General features: G+C 53.0%; 1 protein-coding gene across 1 annotated transcript in view; it reads right to left on the bottom strand.

The window, feature by feature from the left end:
• MEI1 (meiotic double-stranded break formation protein 1) overlaps nt 1-21232 on the bottom strand; it is a 72613-nt gene that overhangs the window by 27069 nt on the left and 24312 nt on the right. The window contains exons 14-23 of the mRNA XM_036760284.1: nt 20827-20968; nt 19012-19123; nt 18285-18345; nt 16393-16490; nt 13999-14167; nt 13342-13489; nt 11410-11694; nt 6744-6909; nt 4374-4478; nt 714-824 (exon numbers count right to left, since the gene is read on the bottom strand). Coding sequence (XP_036616179.1) covers nt 714-824; nt 4374-4478; nt 6744-6909; nt 11410-11694; nt 13342-13489; nt 13999-14167; nt 16393-16490; nt 18285-18345; nt 19012-19123; nt 20827-20968 — 1397 coding nt within the window. The remainder of the gene's footprint in view (nt 1-713; nt 825-4373; nt 4479-6743; nt 6910-11409; nt 11695-13341; nt 13490-13998; nt 14168-16392; nt 16491-18284; nt 18346-19011; nt 19124-20826; nt 20969-21232) is intronic.

Here is a 21232-nt window from a genome sequence, read left to right as displayed (position 1 = left end):
GAGCTCGTGAGTGGCAGAACTAGGATCCGAACTCGGCTCTTCGGACACTGAGTCCGAGGATCTTTCTGTTATATCTCACTACTATTCCAGAATGTTTGGAAAATGCCTGCGGCAGGAAACCCATTTTCACTCCCCAACATCCACTGCGAGGGCCCAGCACTCAAGGCCTCCCGCCATCCTCCCCGCTTCAGCCTTCACGGTTACAGCCCAGCTGTATCCCTGCCCCTCTGCCTCAATGCAAATGCACTGCATCCCTCCTTTGAGCTCATTTTCTTTTTTTTGGAGGCAACTGGGTTAAGTGACTTGCCCAGGGTCACACAACTAGTACATGTGTCAAGTGTCTGAGGCCAGATTTGAACTCAGGTCCTCCTGATTCCAGAGCCGGTGCTCTATCCGGCGCACTATCCGGCTGCCCCAATTTGTGCCCATTTTCAAAAGCCAAGGTATGCTCTTGCTGGACTTAAAAGGGCTCCAGTTTGCAAGAATCTGGAACCCAATCCTCCTTTCCCTGAGATACCGGATCTCCAATTCCTCCTTCCCCCACAGAGCCCTAAGTCCCCGCACTCACAGCCCGCGTCCCTCAATGGTTCAGAAAGCTCCGCCAGGCTGGCCCAAAGAGGTGGGCATCAGGCTTCGGACAGGGCCTTCCTGAACAAGGCTGGCCTCTTCTGCCCCCTTCCCTTAGGCTGGCCCCAGCCCGCACCCTCCTGTACCCTGTTTCCGGCTGCCAGGAGTGGTTTGGTGGAGACTCCAGTACAGGAAGTTGAAGGAGGAAAGCAGCATCTCCACGTGGTCCAGGCTGCACTTCCCACACAGGTTACTCACTGCAAAACAGAGGAAGCCTCCCAGAACACCCTGCAGGGCCTCCCGAGGACCCCCGTGTGGAGGCAGGACCCAGGCCTGTGCCGGCTGGGGCATCACCACAAAGGCCTATGGATAGACAGTCCAGGAGGATTGTGGGAAAACGTGTCCTGATGGGATGAATGCAAGGAGAATCCCCTGATGCACAAACTCGGTTTCTGACCTGGTCACTGTATGCCTCTCCTGGCACTGTGCCAGCCCCATCCAGCCTCTGTCTCCTCCATCCCTTTGGATACACAAGGAACGTGGACGCCAGGGCTGACGCCAGCAGGAGGCTGGGCACTGAATGACCCTCTGACTTCGCTGTGGCAGGATGGTCAAAACTGGCTCCGCTCTTCACAAGGACATCCTAACATGCCAAGCCTCAGTTTCCTCATATTAAAAACCAAACAAACCAGGGATGATCATTCTTGAGAGAGGGCATGTGGTGTAGTGGACAGAGGACCTGGGTGAGAGTCTCTCCTCTGACCTGTCCCGGCTGCCTGACCCACAGCAAGTTTCTCCAGATCTCAGCGCCCCAAGCAGCTGTAAGAGGAGCTGCGGAGCAGGGCCTGATCTCCAGTCCCCAGAGCTTCCTACACCAGTGAACTCCTAGGCCTGGACAATGACATTTGCACCTCCTTACTCACTGTGGTGGTGGGGGGGGGGCGGGGTTTGCAAATCAGGATGGGTCTCCTGTAGGAGGAGGTCCCTGTTCTGAAGGGGGGTGGGGCTTGGACACAGGGAGGGAAAGAATATGCCGGGCCCAGAGAACAGCTGGCTGCCAGTCTGCCCAGATCAGAGAGGGCATGAAGGGGAATAAGAGCCTCAGTTTCCTCACTGGCAAAATGAGGGGGTTGAACTCTCTGATCTCTACAATCCCATCCTTGAATTTCTGAGCCTATTAATGACCCTAGTGATGGGGGCGGGGGGTGGAGAGGGGTGGCATGGAGGACTTTCTATGCCAAGCTGAGGAGGCAGCAAGCAGGGAGCTGCGGTTCATGGATTCAGGGGTTGTGGATGGGTTGAACCAGAAGGCTGCTGAGGTCAGTGGAAAGAATGCTGGTCAGCAGCCAGCTGACCCAAATTCAAATCTTGCCTCTCTGAGGCTTACTTACTACCCTGTGACCTTGGGCGAGTCACTTAATGTCTTAATTCCCTCTTCTCTACAATGAAGGGGTGCGGTTGGCTTAGACAGCCCTGGGGTCCCTCCCAGCTCTCAATCTCAGTCCCCAGGGTGTGATTTTCACCTTGGATGCTCATGAATGTTCAGCGAGACCTAGAACACCCTCACTGCACCCTCACTCACAAGTTCAACAGCTAATCTGTGGGGTGCTCCTGCCTGGGCCGGGGTCCTGGGAGCTCTTCAGAAAGGGCATCCCAGGGGGACCATCTGCCACACAGCAGCTCCACCAAAGAAAAGATGAAAGGGAAGGGGTGAGGGAGCTGCCCAGCGAGCTCACAGAATCACAACGATGGAGGTCGTCAGTCTCTAACTCAGAAATACAAGTCCTCCTTACACCTTTCCAGTGCACCACAAAGTCACCCATTTCATTGATGGGCACCCCTGCCCCCACGCTGGCCCTTGTCCTGTCCTCAGGAGCCTCCCACACAAGTGTCCCCAAGGCCATGACCATGCCCCCAAATTGCTGCTGGACCACACTCAAGGGAGCCGACCACTGAGCGTTCCATCCTAGCAAAGTCCCTCAGCTTTCTTCCCCCATCTCTGTTCTCCGGACACACAGTTTCCAGACCCCTCACGCCCAGTGCCTCTTTCTCCACCCTAGTCCAACACGCCAGTTTGTCCATGTTCTTGTTACCAAGTGATGCCGACCTGAGCACAAGGAGCCCCCAGTGGGGGCCAGTGAGGGCAGGGCTCAGGGACACAATTTCCTCTCTTGACCTGGACCCTCTGCTTCTTTTAATGCAGCCTAAGGCTGAACCTTGTTCTGCCAGCTTCAGGGTTCAACAGAAAGACACATCTGTGAGGATGAAGAAAGCTCCGGGCCCAGGCATGGAGTGAGCAGCACGTGGGTCTGGGGGAGGGGGCGTCCGTCAGGTGGCTCAGGAAGAAGGAGTGAAGAGGCAGGGGGTGGGGGGAGGGGGCATCAGAGAGGTCGTGCCGGGCTTCCAAGGATGCCCATCTGTGTGACATCACTCTTCTCCCTCTCAGGCACTAGGGTTGTGATTCCTGGGCCCACACCAGCTTAGAGGAGTCTTCTAATGACAGAGAACCCAAAAAGCAACAAAAAACCCAAGGCAGGAGTGAGGAGGCCTCCCCCAACCAATGGCTCAAGATGAGGGCACAAGCAGTGGCATAAACTATAGCCAGGGTGCCCACCCCAGAAAGGGAGAGGAGGATGATGTAGGGAGAGTGTGGACAGGCCATGGGGGCCACAAGACCCTCCCAGGAACAGAGTGGAAAGGGGTAGGACAGAGAAAGGCCCACATGGACCGACCACAGACCCATTGAAGACCCCCTTAGCTTGTTTAGTTTCTGTGTTGTCAAACCATCAGCCCCCATGGAGCTTGTGGCCAGCTAAGACCCTAAACTCTTCTTTCTTTAAGTTCCCCCCAGGCTTCTATTTTTCGGATTATTTTTTGTTTAGCCCAAATGCAAATGGGATCCTGCCTCAGACCCTGTGTTGGCCATCCCTCTGAGCTCAAGTTCAGCAAATGTGCCTTCTAAGTCCATGAGAGGCCAAGAAGAGAGTCCTGTGGGCTGTCCCCAGTGGCCACATTTCAGACTGACATTCATTAATCAAGAGAGCCATAAACTCTAAGCAGGGACAGGAGCTGTCAGAAACACAGTGCAGGGGAGCAGATAGGCGAAATCCAATGGATGATCCCCAAATTATATTTGGAGCATTAATTTAAACCTCCTCCCATTAACCCTTGGCTGCTGACAAACGAGCCTGCTTCAGTTTCCCCTTTCCCTTGCCCACCTGCCACGAAGGAGCCACAGCCAGCTGTCCCCGGGGGGTTGGAGGGAGAAGTGAGGGGGCCTGGCTAACTCAGGATCTGGGGGAGCCAGAGCGGGGGCAGGGCCAGGAAAGGGTCCTGGGGGCCCACAGCCTCCTAGAGAAAGGCTTCTAATCTGGGATCCATGGACTCGTATGGCAATATTTCAATAGCTGTATTTTAATATAATGGCCTTCCTTTGAAATGCTAGGTATCCATGCATTTAAAAACATTATTCTGAGAAGGGTTCACCAAAGGATCCCTGACACAGACAAGAGGAAGAACCCCGCTACAGCCCAAGCAAGTGCTCCCTGAGAAGTTCCTGCTCCTCGAAGGGTCCCCAGTCCCAGATGGGTCCCCATTACCTGGGGGGTCCCCACTGTCAGATGGTCCCTACTCCCTGAGAAGTTCCTGCTCCCCAAGAGGTTCCTGTTCCTTGAGGGGTCCCCACTCCCTGAAGGGTCCCTACTCCCTGACTGCTCCCCAAAAGTTCCCCGCTCCCAGACGGGTCCCCACTCCCTGAGGGGTCCCCACTCTCAGACAGGTCCCCACTCCCTGAAGGGTCCACGCACCCTGGTGAAGTAGCTTCAGGTCCGTGCTGTCCAGCTCTCTCTGGGTCTCATTCTTTGGCTGCACCAAGAAGAGCAGGCTGAGTAATAGGGGCAGGTTACTGCCGGCTGCAAGCACAGGAGCAGAGGAGGAGAATGAAGGGAGCGGCCCCAGGACAGCGGCAGCCACAGGCACCCCACCATGGCAGCCAAAGCACCCAGCTTCCCGGCTCCTGGAGGGGGAGGTCAAGGAGCTGGCCAGATTGGCCACTACAGGACTACTCCCATCTTATTCCCTACTCATCTAAACCAGACTCCTTTCCTCCCTTGTTGATCCCCATCCCTCACACAAGAGTCCAGCTCCTGGGACCCCTCATCCCACTGTTGGAGCAGCCATTCTCACAGCTTCCTGAGCAGGGCTACAGTCTTCATCTTCTCTTCCCTCGAGAGGAAGCAGCTGTCTTAGCTTAGGGCCAAGAGACAGAATTCCCTGGGAGACTTAAACCTCAACATCTTTTAAAAAAAATTTCCACAATTTCTAGCTGCTCCCCACTTCACTAAAGCCACCCCCTCCCCAAGGTGAGGAAGCCTGAATAAGCTTCTTTACCACCAAGAGGCCCCATTTGGCCTTGGCCACCATTCTCTGCTCTGCCAAAAACCCCGAGGCCTCCCTCCCTCCCCTAAAGTTCTTTTTCTCTCCTAGCTGGGGGTTCAGAGCACCAGCCAAGCAGAAAGAAAAGACAGATAAGTAACCCGCTACACATACACCAACACATAGAGACATAAACAAAACGGAAACAGAAAAGTATTCCCAAGAACATCTGGGGCCAAAAGACAGGGGTCCTCCCTGCTGTGGATTTCACATCGAAGTGACCTTTCCAACACAGAGGAAAGCTACGGGACATGCCCCGACCTCTAACTCTGGACCTGCGACGGCCTCTAAGCCTAACCCTGACACCGACTAGCCATGGGACCTCAGGAGAGTCATTTCATGTTTCTGAGACACACTTTCTTCATCTGTAGAGTGGGAGTGATGTTAGAATCACAGGATCACAAGCTAAAGCTGGAGAGAACCTGAGAGGCCTTCTAGTCCAACCCCTCTTCATGTTACAGATGGAGAAACTGAGGCTCATGGAGGGTAACTGGACTTGCCATGTGGCAGTGCCCCAGAAGCAATAAAGAAATGTAAATTGTTTGTTACAGAGTACCAACTGAGGAATGCTCACTGTGGGGCCTCTGCCAGCCTGGAAGGCTCCTTACCAGCCACATGCACAAAATAAAGTCAGGAATTTGAAACAAAGGATTGAGATAAAAGGCCAAGCTGGAAGAAGAGAGGGGGGGAGACACCAAAACATCTTGGAGGCACCAGGGAACTGGCCCTCAGACTCAGAGAGTCCCAGAAGACCCTTCTGAAGGGCACGTGGCTAGAATCAGAAAGTGATAAAGGACAAAGAGCTTTCTAACCCTAAGTCAGACAGAGGTTAGGGACAGAGATAAGGATCCTGGTGAGGGGGAAGAAATGGGTTCCAAGCCTAATACCCTAGATGCTGAGTGAGCTCACTTCCAAAAGATGTGGTCCCTGCAGAGAATGACTGTCCTTACAGAAGAGAAAGTCACATGCAAGAAAGACTCTTCAGCTCCAGGATTCTTCTGTGTGTATGTGAGTGTGAGTGTGTGTGTGTGTGTGTGTGTGTGTATGTATAAGTGTGAGTGTGTGTGTGTGTGTGTGTGTGTATGAAGGACCTGCCTCTCCCCAGAAAGAACCTCTGGGTTGGATGAAAACGGGGCCCACCCCTTGGGGGAAAGACATAGCTCCTCTGTAGAGGCCTCCAGATGAAGCCTGGAGCAGGGAGCAGCTCTACACCTTTGGTCCAGCAGCCCAGGACCCCAGAGTGATCAGGAAAGACCATCAGGCCCCCTCCCAGCAGGATCCGCCTGGGGGCAGCTGGGCACTGTCGGGGGTGTGCCCTGCTCCTGGCTGTCCCTATGGGATCCGCCACAAATATTCTCTGGGTATAGCCACTCTCCCCACTGATAGTCTGTGCATTTGTAGAACAGTGAGCCATAGCTTTACGGGAGAAACCGTTTGTTGCTACCTTTCTTACTACACAATTTCATCATGTCTCTGCTCTGAACTGACAATACCCTCTGGTTGACTTGTAAAAGTGAGTCCAGCAGTGGGGGCTCGCCAGCTACGGCTTTCAGTAAATGGCGACCCGGAGGGTGACTTGTACCTGGCTGCCTGCCTAGGAGGACTCGGGTGAAAGTGAGGAAGTGACCCAGGTGCCATACTCAAAGCTGAAGGGAAGGATGGAAAGGAGGCCTAGGAGAGACCTCCTGCCTCTTCTAAACCTCTCCCATGAGCCCACAAGCATTGGGACAATAAAAATTCACCTTGCAGGGGGGCAGCGCCCCTCTCCACCAGCAGCTGCTGCAGGATCTGTAGAAAATGGCCCCGAAGAAGGCTCCCCACCTGAATGTCTTCGTCTTCCTGGAGGAAAGTTCTCAGGACTGTTAGCACTTTTCGGGCTATGCCCACGGGACTAGAATAGACAAGGTCCTGAGGAGGAGGAGGAGGGGGAGAGAGCCAAGCTACATTTCACATGATCAGAGCAAAGAGTCAGCAAAAGGGTCAAGATAATAGCAGCCATGCCTGGCTTTTAAAGCCAAAAAGGTCTTTTCAAATTCATTAGGTTCATAGGACTAAGAAATATCTAACCCCCAGTTTTACAGATGGGGAAACTGAGGTCCAGAGAGGTTAAATAACTCATCCCAGGGTCATGCAGCCACTGTTTGAGGCAGGATTCAAACTCAGGTCTTTTGACTCTAGATACAGTATCCTTTCTGTACCACACTACCCTGTGCAAGTGGCCTGATTCCTCTGTGCTGATTTCCTCACAGGTAAATTGAGACTAAAATAGGTCCTTCTTCTCAAGGAATTTTTGAAGATACCTTTAGGTATTTTTAAATGAAAAAATATGAATAATACGTAAAGTGCTTCGAGCTCTCTAGAAAAGAAGAAATACTTTTGTTCTCTCGAAATTAGATAAAACAGTGAAAGGGACCTTCCAGGTCATTTAGCCTAGCCCCTTATTTCACAGATGGGCAGACCGAGGCCCAGAGAGAGCACCAGATTTAGAATCAGATGGTTTCTGAGGCCTAACATAAAAAAAACAGAGGTCAGCCGGAGGTGCTTGAGGGCCTCCCGAGACAAGTCTTCTCCCCTATTAGAACTCACACTCACTGCAAGTAGGGATCATTTCCTTGTTTGACTCCTCTGCACTCAGCAGGGGCACATAGTAGGTACCTGATGAAGCAATGCTTGTTGACTGACTGTCAGAACAATTAGGGTGATCCATAAAGGGTAAAATGAAAGCAGAGAATGACCCAAGAACGCCTGACAAAGTCCTGATGGAAGAATGGAAGGTACCAGGGCACAGGTGGCATTTTCATCCCAGCTACTAATGGAAAGTAGCAGAGTTGGAAGAGAAGGGCAGGTTTGGGAGCTGACCAGCTGGCTCAGATGGAATCTGAGAATAGGGCTTGGCGTCATGGACCACACATAGAAACGCTCTAACGAATTAATCACAGATCCAGGACCCGAAGCCAAGTCTACTGACTCCTGTCTGGTACAAAGCTCTAGGGCGGGAGTTCTTAACCTTTTTTGTGTCGTGGACCCTTCTGTGGAACAATGTTTTAAAATGCATATAACGAAATAACATAAAAGTACAAAGGAAGCCAATTATATCGAGATACAATTATTAGAATATTTTTAAAAAAACCAGTCTGAGGATGCCAGGGTAAGAACCCCTGCTCTAGGGGAAGGCAGTGACAGCTTGGTAAAGAGGAAGGAGATGATGATGATGGGAGCAAAGGAGAAGGTAACAAAGGAGAAAAGACTCCGCCTTCTCTTGTGCTGGGGGGAGTACCTTTCTCTGGCTATCTCCATTAGCTTTCAGAAGCATAGGCTGGTAGAAAAGAGTTACTTCTTATTACACTTTAAAAGCTGTCTTATTTCATTAAACACCACCAGCAGGACCAGAGACCCATTAACCCCAAAAGCTCAGAGCGCTGCTCAGATCACATGGCTGTCCAATGTGCCCTATTAGACACATGGTGCTAATGAATCCTGGGTCACAGGATCAATCTCCCCAGCAGCCAGTCTGCAACATATTGAGAAAAATAGCCCCAGATAAAAGCTCTAAACCTACAAGCTATTTTGTTGATACATGATCAGTCACGAGGGAGACTAGGGAAGACCAGCAGGCACGGTGAAAATCACTCACTGCAACTTGGGGAGAAATGGAAGAGAAGGACATCTGTGCCATCTGGGAAGACAAAGGAGGGGGGAAGAAAAGAGGAGAAAAGAAAGGGAGGAAATGTGGGGGCAATAATGAGGGAACAGAGAGAGATGAAAGAGAAGAAAATGAAGGAAAAGAAGCAGCAGGAAGAGGAGAGGGAGTTAACATTAGTAAATATTGATAATAGTAGAGACAAGGAGGATAGAAAAAGGAGGAGGAAGAGAGACACAGAATGGAAGGTAGGGTAAGTCCCACGCAGCTGTTAGGTTGGTCCAGGTTCCTCACCAGCCTCCTGACCTTTGATTTGAGCAGAACTGGCCAAATTGTCTCCTGCTTCTACAGGGGCTCCTTCTAGGAGGGGAGACCGAGTCTCCTCCACACCTCACAAGAGCCTCTCCAGTCTCCTAGATTTATACAAGCGTGTGAACCTGGCATCAGGAACTCTCCCACTCAGACTGAGCTAGGCCTGGCAAGGAAAGCTAAGGATAATGAAGAGTCTTTGGGCTGGATCAGAGAAAATAGGAGGATGGAAGAAAGAGCAGGACGGCCCATCAGGGTGGCTGGAACAGCCAGGAGAGAAGACAGGGCTGCCCAACTTCTGTGTTACCTCAGGCTTCTCTGTTAAGCAAAATGTTCTTTGGACTGGAAAGGACAGAATCAAAATGGTGAACACTCAGGTCAAAACTTCACAACTATCTGTAGGACATGAGACTAGATAGCAGTTAATCTGAAAAAGATCTTGGGAGTTTAATGGCCTGCAACCTCCATAGGAATTTGGCTTGGCAATCAAAAGAGGTGATGAGGCTCTAAGGAAGTTTCAGCAGGAGAGTGTCCAATATGGAAGGGGGTGGCAGGAGGTGCGCCTGGGCAAGAAGGCCCTTTGCCTCTTGGTCTCCTCAAGGTTCAGGACAGGTACTGATCTATACTGGTGGAGGGGACTTCTTTCCCAGGAGATCCCTATGCCAGCGAAAGTTCTGGGCCAGTAAAAAAGCAAAAGCCAAACGGGAAGTGTAGACAGGATGAGAGGCTCCCTGGGGGACGACCAGGAGGCTGGGATGGTCTAGTTCTGTGCCAGGGGGTAGGAGTAGCCAGTTTGGTAGCAAGCCTGGGAGTCTGTCCAAGGGTGGCAGCTGGGAGGAGAGAGAAGAGAGGAGGGATCTGAGAGATGCTTCAGCAAGTCTGAGGGTGTCTGAGGGCATCGGAGGACAGGTCTATGCAAGGCGTCCAGAGTGCCCTGATGATGGTCATCCCAAAGGGAAATTACCACAGGTTTAGCTCTGCTCCCCACTCCTCAGCCCAACACCCAACACACACTCATACTTAAACACACACACATGCATATGCGCATGTACACACACATTTTATTTTGGAACAATTTCTGCTTCTATCACCTTCCTACTCATACCAGAGAACTGGCATGGTGGCATGAGCTGAGGCAGTGAGAGAGAGCAGTGGCTGGAGCCAGGGCATGTCTACACAGACTGACCAGAAATGTGAGTTTGTGTGTCCAGGTGGAGGAGCATGACGCCCTGGAAGCAGAAATGTCCCATCCCACTAGAACTGGGGCTAAGAACAGAAGGGCCCCATCCCCCATAGAATTCCCTGCACCTTCCCACTTTTGTAACAGGGGAAGCCACAAGGATCCTCCCTAAGGGGTGTTCTTGGTGATGGGCAGGGATGGTGTTTGGGGGAATCATGGAGGCAGTGGCTGGGATAGAAGTGAGGGACTCCTGGCCATAACAGAAAAAAGTGACTGAGGGGGGTCTGGAGCTTGGTCGATTTTTAAAACCTCATCTTGCACCAAAGAGAGAGCCTCAAAGTCTGGAGGACTCTTTATAGACTAGACTGTCCAAGAAACTGATGATCAGTAGGCAGCTGGAGAGAGACAGACAGAGACAGAGAGACTCTGACTCTCCTAAGTACCACAAGAAGCCTCAGGCCAGGGGACTGGGAGGGCAGGACCTCTGTTGGGGCAGCTGGACAGAGACAGAGAGACCCTGACTCTCCTAAGCCACAAAGAAAGCCTCAGGCCAGGGGACTGGAAGGGCAGGACCTGTGTTGGGGCAGCTGGAGAGAGACAGAAAGAGACACAAAGACAGAGAGACCCTGACTCTCCTAAGCCACACAGAAACCCTCAGGCCACAGGACTGGGAGGGCAGGACCTCTGCTGGAGCAGCCCTCACACTGGGGACCATTAGGGCCTCTTGGGATCGACATGGATTCTTGGCACCAGAAGTTCCTCAAACAAGGAATTGGGTCTTGTTTCCCTCCTCTGGAACACTGTGAATGGGGAATTACCTTCAGTTTTCAGGCTGGGAACCACTGGCCAAAAGAAGAGAATCGCAGTGTGGGGTCGGAGAGAGGCTCTGACCCCAGTCACTCTCAGAAAGCCAGACTTCCTGTAAGGTAGAGAGAGTCCTGCCCCAATTGGGAGGATGCCCTTTCAGCCATGACTCCCAAGGACCAAAGGAGCTCAGCCCCATTAGTGGCCAGGACTCAGAGTGCTAGGAAGTGTGTTAAAACCTTGGCCCTGGCCCTACTCCTTGTGGGATCCTGGGCAAGCCTCCTGCCATCCTCTGGGCCTCAGTTTCTTCATGTCTTACCCCTGAATTCTATGGATCACAAGCCATGCTCCTTGGTGGCTTGGGCTTGCTTGGGAAGAGCCATGGAGCCAGAATGTGGGGCCTGAGCTCCAGCACTTCCTTCACAAGGAAGAACATAAAAGGAGGGAAGTCTCCCTTCTCCTTTTAGTCACCTACCAGTAAAATGAGCAGGACACTGGAACTACTCTTCAGGATGGGCAGCAAGGGGTCCCCGAGGTCTGCAAGAGCAGGAGGCCTGGCGGGTGTGGTGGAAGCCGGGTTCTCAGCTTCCAGGCCACTGCTATCCTCCCAGGACAGCCAAAGTTCCAGCACTCGGTGGCCAAACCTGCCCAGTAAGTCTGGGTACATCAGGAAGAACTTGAGGGTGCAGGGATGGTGGCTGTAGACCAGGCTGAGGTCTGGGATGCTCTCCAGCATCTTCCTGATGGCACTTAGGGGAGCCTGGAGGAGAAGGCCATTGGCCGTGGATGCTCTGAGGAGGCTGCCGGGGGCCCACCTGGCAAGGCACCTTCTGCCCTATGCTCCGTCCCAGAAGCCAACTCCAATGGGAGGAAAGGATATCCATCTCCAGCTGCCCATTAGACATTTCCAGATGGCTTAAATGCCTTATGTAGTATTCTTTCCCCCAGACTCTCTCTCCTTCCTGACTCATCACCATGAAGGGCACTGCCATGCTCCCAGGCACTTGGGTTCACAACCTCAGGGTCATCCTGGACTCCCTGAGCTTTTGCCAAGGCCTGCCCATCTTCATACCACCTCTTCTACATCCTCCCCCTTCCCCTGCCACCGCCCTGGGCAGGTCCTCATCACCCCATGCCTGCTGGGCCTCCCTGCCCCAAACCTCTCCCCACGCAGCTCCCAAAATGACCCGCCTGATGTATAGGTCAGCCCTCTCTCCACTCTTCTACCCTCCAGGATCAAACATAAAACCTTCTTTTTGGCACACAGAACCCTTCATAACCTGGCTCTTCCCGACCTTCCAGTCTTCCTACATCTCACCCCCACCCCCACATACTCTGTGATTCAGTGACACCTCCGGGCATATTTCTTGGCTGTGCCCCACCCCGAATGCCCTCCCTCCTCATCTCCTTTTGCTGACTTCTTCAAACCCCAGCTAAAGCCCCCGCTTCTACATGAAGCCTTCCCTGACTCCCCTAATTTTCATGCCTTCCTTCTGATGATCATTTCCAATTTCTCCCATCACAAGCTCCTTTGTACACTGTGCACAGACTGGGGGCTCCTTGAGGGCAGGGGCTGTTTTCACCTTTCTTTGTATCCCCAGGACTCAGCACAGTGCCTGGGACACAGTAGGTGCTTCATCAATGCTTCTTGACTAAATGACCCCTAATGGAATTTCACCCTTTCCAGGGCAACATATTATGGCAGGAATCAGGTCCTTTACTCAAGGAAAACACATTGGGTTTGGAGTCAGAGAATCTTGCCCTCCCGTGTGACCTCTCCTGGTTTGTTTCCTCAGGTGGAACATGAGGGGGTTGGACTGGGGGGCCTCTGGGGGCCCTTTCTGCTCTGTGTCTTTGACACTGTGATTTGCTAATGATGAGACTTAGGGTGTTGGGTCAATCCACTGGGGGAAATATCTGGGGGCAAAAAGAGCTCCTCAGGCTCCACAAATAATGCCTGCAGGCTGCCTGTGGGCCATCTGTCACCCCCAAAGTCCAGTCTTCCAAGGTCCAAAGCAGAGAGGCCTGAAGAAGCCCTCAGAGCAAGGATGAAAAGGCAGCTCGTTCACTGAAGACTCTTTGAGCACCACTGGTGGCTGACACGGCTGCCAAGACCTTTGTCGCAGGAGGCAGAACTGACAACCACAACAGTAATCTGGCATTTCTACATAGCAGCTCTTTCGAGTTTGCAGAGAGGGAGCCTCGTATACTGTCTCCCTCCCCCTGACCTCTCCATGTTCCCCCTACTCTGCCCAATTATCATTCCCAGTGGTAAGGGACAGGCCCCAGCAGGAAGAGACTGGCAGCCAAAGTCAGCCCTGGAAATGACTGATCTCTGGGGAGGATGCCCATAAAAGCTCAAAGCATCTTCCACAGGCTAGGTGAGCCAAAGAAAAACCATCAATACCTTTTCTAAAGGTTCTGCTTTGTCCTGACAGAGTGCAAGGAGGTAAATGGCTGCTCGGAAAACGGCAGGAGGAGGGCGCTCGGCCTGGTCCTGGATTGACAGGAGGAGGCTTCTCACAGCTGAGAATAAGTCTGCCTCTCGCACAAACCTGCCAACAAAAGGGGAGCCAGTGAGAATGGCTGCCTGGGTGGGGCTTTGCTCGGCCCTGCCAACCTGTGGCCTGTAGTCAGACTTCTAGGACACCCCCCCCCCCACAATGTTAGGCAGGGGCATGAATGAGAAAAGGAAGGAATCAGCAGCTGTTATCAAAGAGGCTACTGTCAGTGCCCAAATGACATTATCCAGTCCTTTTGTTCCACGAGCCTAAGACCTCAGGCGGGCACAAGACTTTGGCCAGCAATGCCCACAAAGCAAGACAACGCAACAGATCAGATGAGAAAGGGCTCCTATCTCAGTTCCCCACATCACCAGACTCCCAAGAGGATTCCTGCTGACCAGAAAGGGGGTCTCTCCCTTCTGTCAATACCTTGGGCCCACAGTCTCCCCTGAGGAGCAGTTAAGGAAATAGCAGGCCAGAGTAAAAGCCCTCCAGTGTGGCTGCCACCTTCCTTCTGCTCTCCCTCCGGGTGCCTACACCACACCTTGCTCTGGGCTCACCTGTCCTCATGGACATAAGCAAGATAGAGGAGGAGGAGGATGCAGTATTGGTGCTGACGAGTGGCTTCATCCACATACAGGGCATCGGACAGGAGCGCCAGGCTTTCGGAGCCTCCGGTGTTTACCTGGGGCAGACACTGTTGCAGGATGCTGGACACAACGGACCGCCCTAGAAACAAGGCCAGTCATAGACGCAGAGGCTTGGGTGGGCCTCGAGAAAGGCAACTTGGGTGCTTCAGGCCCTGGTGTCCAGAGATCCAGCTCTGGCATGAGCTGTGTGACCTGGACCTCCTACTGGCACCTGCTACCTTACAGGGTGGCTGAGAAGAAAGCACTCTGTGCTAGGGGCATTTAGCCTGCAGAAGAGAAGATTTGTGTATGTGGAGGGGGGGTGGATAGGAGAGCCTTCCTTGAGTATTTGAGGGGCCATCTGTCACATGAAAGAAGGATCACATGTGTTCTGCTCGGCAGCAACAGCTAGAAGTTACAGAGCCAGACGTTAGCTCCATATAAGGAAAAACTTAACAACTGCAGTGGCACGTTCTCCTTTGGAAGCTAGCGAGACCCTCCTTCTTTGCAGATGGGAACAAATCCCACAGAAATACTCAGTTACCTTGTTATCATGCCATGTTCTGTACCGTGAGCCTGAGAATTGCATCTTGCAATAAACTGGGTGAGGGGGATGGATACAATGGAAGGGATGAAAGGTTGGTGGGGTGTGGAGCCAGACAAACCTGTGAAGATGACCCTGCCCAGTGGGCAGGATGCCCAGAAAAGAGCTGGGCCATCAGGAAGTACAGAGACAGAGTCACCAGCTTCCAGAGCCAGAAGGGCCCTCCATGGCCTCTCCTGGGGGATCATGCCAGCTCCAGTGAGGCCATGAACAGACCTGCCATACGTGCCCGCTAGGACTGGCATCTGCCAGGAGCAATGGAGATCTTTTACAGACAGTTCATTGCAGGCTTCCTGAAATGGATGGGGCCCCACACACAACTCTTAAGGAAAAGCATAGTATACACATGGGTGGTCAAATCAGAGGTTTTCTCTGGAAAAAAAAACAAAAACCAAAAAGGCCTTCATTGCTGCACTCTCGCTATGACAGCTGAATGATGAATGCCCTTTTTCTGCAGGGATGGAATGGTTGTAGAAGATGATGCTGCCTCAAAATCCATCTATAAAGGAGGCTGGGTCCACTCTGACCCTCAGACCTACTTCCTCCTTCCCAACAGCTATGGGTCAAGGACATGGATGCTCACATGGCTGGGATGAGGAAGTCACTAACTATAATCCTTCCCAGAAGATGGTAGGCCACCGGGCCTTGTCATCCACCCAGCAGCCATGCCCTCCAGATCCAAGAGCATTGCCATCAGACCAGCTAACAAGGACACCCAGACCTCGTCAGCTGAACCCTCCTACATGTACTGTCTCCCTTCAGGAGAAGGTGAGCTCCTTGAAAGAAGGGATCTTGTATTTGTACCTCCAGCACTCGACACAAAGTAAGCTCTTCGTTCATCCATCCATTCAAGCCAAGGGCTGCTTGTTCTTAGCAGCTGACTTTAGCAGAAAGAAAGCACCCCATGACAGATCAGGAGCTGCTGGTTACCAAGGCCATCTTGGGCACACGGCAGCGTAACATGGAGGTGTTGAAGAGCCCAGGCACAGTCTGAACAGACCACAAGAGCTCACCACACGTCCTGCCCAGTGGCTGTTGTCATGTTCACAGGTTTATCTGGTTCCAACTCACCGACCTTTCCAGCGCATTATCATGTCAATGCCCTTCACACACTGTGTTCTCTCCTAAAGAGACTCCTAGCTCTGACCCCAGCCCAGCATTCCATCTCCAGACTTCCATAGTGGCACAAGCCATCCCTCATGCCTGTGATGCACCCCTTTCTCTTCTCTGCCTCTCAGAATCCTTGGCCTCCTTCAAGGTACCACCTCTCCATGAAGCCTTTCTTGGTCACTCCCAGTTATTAAGGTTTTGTCTCTCCTCAAACTACCTTCTTTCTACTCAGCTGTGGAACTACTGTCATCTCCAGTCAGTAACCATTTATTGAGCACCTACTGTGTTCCAGGACTGGTTCCTGTTTGGCCTTTGTACCCCTGTGCCTTAAACACAGTAGTGGAGGACGTGCCAGTATGCAGACAGGCCAGTCGGGGAGCCTTCTGAGCATCGCTCTCTCTCTTGACTGGGGAGCTCCCTCCTCTTATTACAAATTAAGGCAATACTCACTACAGGCCTGAGGTGGTTAGAGCCGGGTTCAGGGGAGATCATGAGGGGCAAATGTTGGTCCTGAAGCTCTCCGGGAACCCCAATGCTGGACTGACTCCCTGCCTTCACTATTCAGACCTCTAAGGAAGGTCACTGCCCAAGGGCACCCTTGTGTATCTTACCCTCTCTGGACGGTGGTCCTGTCTCTTCCAAAGCTGAAAAGAGGTTGAGGCACAGGGAGGACAGAAAGCCAGAACAAGCCTGATTCAGGGCTGGGTGACTTAGCGGAAGGAGAGAGAGAGAGAATGAGAGACTGGGAACCCTTGGCTCGATCGCCCCCAGGCAGTGCCTTGGCTCCATTCACAGGGCATGCCTTTCAGAGATCCCCGCAGAGAAAACCACATTGTCCCACAGACACAAAGAGGAGCAAGCAGGGCTTTGGCTGGCTCTCCTCCCCAACCTCTCTTTCTCCTCATCCTCCCTTTCCCCTCTTCTTCCTCCTCCCCCTTCCCCTCCTCTTCCTCCTCCCCTTCCCGTCTTCTTCCTCCTCCTCCCCTTCCCCCTCCTCTTCCTCCTCCTCCCCCTCCTCTTCTTCCTCCTCCTCCCCTTCCTCTCCTCCTCCCCCCTCCCCCTCCTTCCTCCTCCTCTCCCTCCTCCTCCTCCTCCCCAAAGCTCTCCCTTGACGCAGGCTCTTAAGGGCCATTCTTTGGATGAGAGCCATTCCCTAACACGGGGCCAGGGAGTCTCCTGTTTGATGGATGCCCTTTGTGTGTATGTCACAACCCTCTGCGGACCTGCTCAGTCCTCCCTTCCCCCTCATGAGCCCTAAATGCCTTCACCCAAGGAGAGCTCCATGAAGTCAGCTTTTGTCAGGGGGGTTGTGCCCTGGTTAGGGGCAAGAATGGAGTTGAGGCAAAGCCCAGGACAAAAGGCTTATCCTCAAACAAGAGACACCTGGTGTGTTCAAGGGGCAGAGTCTGAGCCTGCCCACTTGGAGGGTTCCTCTAGGATGCCGGCCACTAGAGCCTCCCAATGGCCCAGAATACACTGGGCATCCCATAAGCAGAGAGGCGGGGGCCAGCTCATAAAAGGCTGGCAGACAGCTGTTAGGAGTTTAATGAGATAGGAGCTGAAGCAGCAACCTCTGTCTCCCTCTCAATCCTCCCACCACCTTTTCCTCCTTGTCTCTGCGAAACCTGCTGCTCTACAGCAGCTTAACTAAACATCTGGGATCCCCACTTTGATGGCCCTGACTTCCACAGCAAGGGTGGGCAGGCATGGGGCTGGCTGTTAGTGGTTATCTGCCTCACAGCTGGGTCTGCTGAGGTCCTGAGACCAGGCCCCAGGGAGAAGGCAAGAGGAACAGAACCCTGCAAGGGGATGGAGAAGGAAGCATCCATTCTGGTGGTTTTGGTTTTGGTTTGGTTTTTCTTCTGAGCCTGGGAATTGAGCCAATTCCAAGGCTGATGGGTATGGGGAGCTTTGGCCTACTCTGCTTCTCACCCATCCTTGGGCAGCATGGTGGCCAGCCATTCCCTGGGGCTCACTACATTGGTACCTGCCTTAGTGTGGACACCTGGCTTAGCTCAGTACAGCTCAGAACTCCTGAGCTCGAGTGATGTGCCAAGCCTGGCCCCAACTCAGCCTGCCCAGGACCAGGGACTGTGCCCAGTGGCTGCTTGAAGAAACAATGACCTTTGGTAATAAAGGGCTTGCTGATTTATAAAAATATGGTTTGAACCCACAAAGGTCCAAGGGCTGGCAGCTGGGAAACTGATGGAGGGCTGAGTGGCTGAGTGTCAGCATGATGTAGGGGGCCTCAGCTCAGGCTAGAGAGCCTCCATCTGCTGCCCTGGGAGACAAGCATGGGAGTTATACCAAAATCAGCTCAGCTTTTATTCAGTTACGACCCAACCACCTCATCCTGATGCATCCATCCTATGCCATGGCTAGTACGCCAACCACTCCCATCAACGGGAAATCCGTTCCCCTCTGGGTGGCCATCAGTCTAGAACAGGAAGTGCTCCCTCTCCTCCCTGCCCCAGGCTTCTGGAAGCCCTGGGGACTCACCTACCTCTGTCCACTGCAGAACCGGGCCTTCAGCTCCAGGCTTAGTCTGATGAAGGAAGAGGAGGCTGGAGGAGGGGAAGAAATGAATTGTTTAATGATGGGCTCTCTGAGTGGTGGGTTTTCAAAGTCTCCTCCAACCACATCCCGAGAGATGAGGCACACCTGCCCCCTATGGATTCCTGTCCCACTTGGTCTACCAGAGCCTGGGTCCTTATTAAAGATTAGCAGGGGCTGCTAACTGGATCCAGACTTCAGGGGACAGCAGGGAAATCCACCCTTCTGCTTGTGTCTTGGAATTCTCTTGAGGAAGGGGCATTTTCTACAGTCCTACATGCTGCCCTGGTTCCAATGAAAGTCACGGCCTTAGTTTGGCAACCCAGACCCAAACCATTGAGTCAGTACAGACTGAGCAATCCCTGCTAATGCTCTCCAAGCTGAAACAGCTTTGTAAGATTCTCTGTTTTGTACTCCAGGGAGGAAGACAGCTGCCAACCAGCCTCCTCATCTCGAAAACGAGGTAGGTGGAACAGGTGGGCTCTGGGGTCCGGGGCAGCTCTACAGGAGTGAGCCCATGAACTTTGGCAAGGAACTACCAGACGAGAACCACAGCCAATTTCCTCTCTGTCCTGTTGGGAAGCCTCCTAAATGAATGAAGACCCTCTGAGCTGGGCTTGTGCTGAGCCAGGCCAAGGACAGCCCCCAGGCTGGCCCAGGGCCCCAGTGCTCCCTACCCAGCTTCTTGGAGAACTTCTCCTTCATGTGGGGTACAATGATGAACAAGCTGTCGAGGACCGAGAGGAAAATCTCCATGAGAGCAGGATGCATGGCCTGTTCAGAATGCCTCTGTAAGCAGGGGGACAGAGAGACAAGGGAGAGAGCCATCAATCACCGAAGGCTCATGCAGCAGGACAGAGTCAACATACACTCACATCATTCCTGACCACAGTCACCCTGATACCCAGGCTCTGTGGCTGAACCCTAGCACCGGAATAATCCTCCTTCTGGACTGGTTCCGCAGAGTGCCCAGTGGGGTCATCCCTGATTGCCACCAGCTCATTGAACTGAGGAGTGTGAGCTTCTCCCACCAGACTCTGCCAGGGCTCAAAGTCAGCCCAAACACTGGCTTCCTCCTGCCAGCAGAGTCCCTGAGCAGCACAGGCTTCCCTGGATACAACAGCTGTATTTCTTAAAAGTTGTGTCAATGGAACAAAAAGAATCAGCCCCAGGTCAGAGGAACAGGGAAGCCTGCACCTGGAGGAGCCCTGGGGTGAATCCTTTTATTAGCCACCAAAATGAGATGTAAGTTTAGATTTTCCCCCAGGGGCTGTGCTTCAAGACAGCCTTGACTTAGGTGTTGTTCATGGTTGCTGCATAAGATTCCCCATCCCTCCAAATGTATTGCAGGCCAGGATTCTGATGGAACTGGGGCGGGGCAGAAGTTATCCTGCTCTTCCCCTCCCTGCCACACCCACCTGGCCAGTGGGGACCAAGGTAGTGCAGGAAGCTGGGGTGCAGACCTGGGGCGGTTTGGGGTTACTCTGCCCCAGGGGATGGATGTGAGGACCAGGCGGCAGCTTTGGCCAATCAGAGTTTAAGAGCAGTTTTTAGGGCTTTGGCTGGGCACTCCTGGGTCTTCCTCACTGTCTGCTTTCTAAGCTTCCTGCTGGTGACTTTGTGTCTCCCTGACCTGCCTGGAGGGCTGCTTTTACTGGGGTGGGGGGGGAGGTGGGGGTGCTGCTGAATATATTTGTATTAGCCAGACTGTCTATAAAGAACACTCAATCATGCTCTTAGTCGTCCACTAGCCTTGACCTCATGGGTCAAAGAGCCAGGCCACTGAGCTGCCAGGATCTAGCACACTCTGCTACTCACCCACGGAGGCCTCCCCTTAAGAGATACCAACCAGCAACCTCATCCTCTCTTCTTGGAAGAAAGTCTCATGTTCCCAGGACATCCCCACCGCTTTAAGTCTTGATGCAGAGAGAAGCAGTGTGGCCTAGTGGGTAGAGAGCTGTCCCGGGAATCTCAACCTGGCCTCCTGCTGGACCTGGGGCAGGTCACTGGACTTCTCAGGGCCTGGACCTGGGCCCAGGCCCCACTTAAGATTATAAATTGGGGAGGTGCATGCTCCAGTGGAAGGAGTTCTCAGACCAAGAGTTCTCCACATTAATGAAATACCAGATACAAACCAGAAGAAACAACAGGGACATAATTAAGCTTGGAAATCATTATAGGGAATGGCAAGATGGCCCTAGTGCCCCTCCCCCAATACCCTAAGCAAGAATCTTGGGCCTCGAGCCAAGGAGCCACAATGGACCTGACCTGCTGGCAGCAACATCCCATGGCTGCTGTTCTCCGGCCTCCTGGGCCTCAGGGCCTCCTGACCCTGGCGGCCAAACCACCGAACCTCTCTCCCCCAGCCGTCCGTCTGCCTCGGTCTCCTGACCCTGAACCTCTCTCCCCCAGCCCTCCGTCTGCCTCGGTCTCCTGCCCATCCCTGCCCCTGCTCCCACTCAGCCCTCCATGCCATCCCACGGCCACCCTACCATCACAGTGGGAATGCAGAGGGAGTCACAGACACTCAGCAAGAACTCAGAGAAGGTCTCTAGCGTGTCTTCCTTCTCGGTGCTGGGAGCCGTGAAGGGGTTCTCCTGGGCCGAGGGCTCATTCCGAAACTCCATGGCAAGTCTGGGAAGCAGAAAGCAGCAAAGTCCTTCCCTGGGCCTCACCTGCTTTGTGCAAGACCAGTTTGGCTTATTCTACCCTTCCAAAGGTGCATGGTTCCTCCACTGATACTGATTACACTCCCTCCAAGGCCTTACATCCTCAGCCAGCTTCAGGAGTTGGAATGGCTATAAACATTATTACCAACCAGCTGACCAAACTCCTACAGCCCGTGGGAACTTAGCTGGGGGAGAGAGGGTCACTGAGTATCTGGCACCAGCTGTCTTC

The sequence above is a fragment of the Trichosurus vulpecula genome, chromosome 5 (genome assembly GCF_011100635.1).
Source record: "Trichosurus vulpecula isolate mTriVul1 chromosome 5, mTriVul1.pri, whole genome shotgun sequence".
In the NCBI taxonomy this organism is placed as follows: Eukaryota; Metazoa; Chordata; class Mammalia; order Diprotodontia; family Phalangeridae; genus Trichosurus; species Trichosurus vulpecula.
This window is presented reverse-complemented; position numbering and strand designations above follow the sequence as displayed.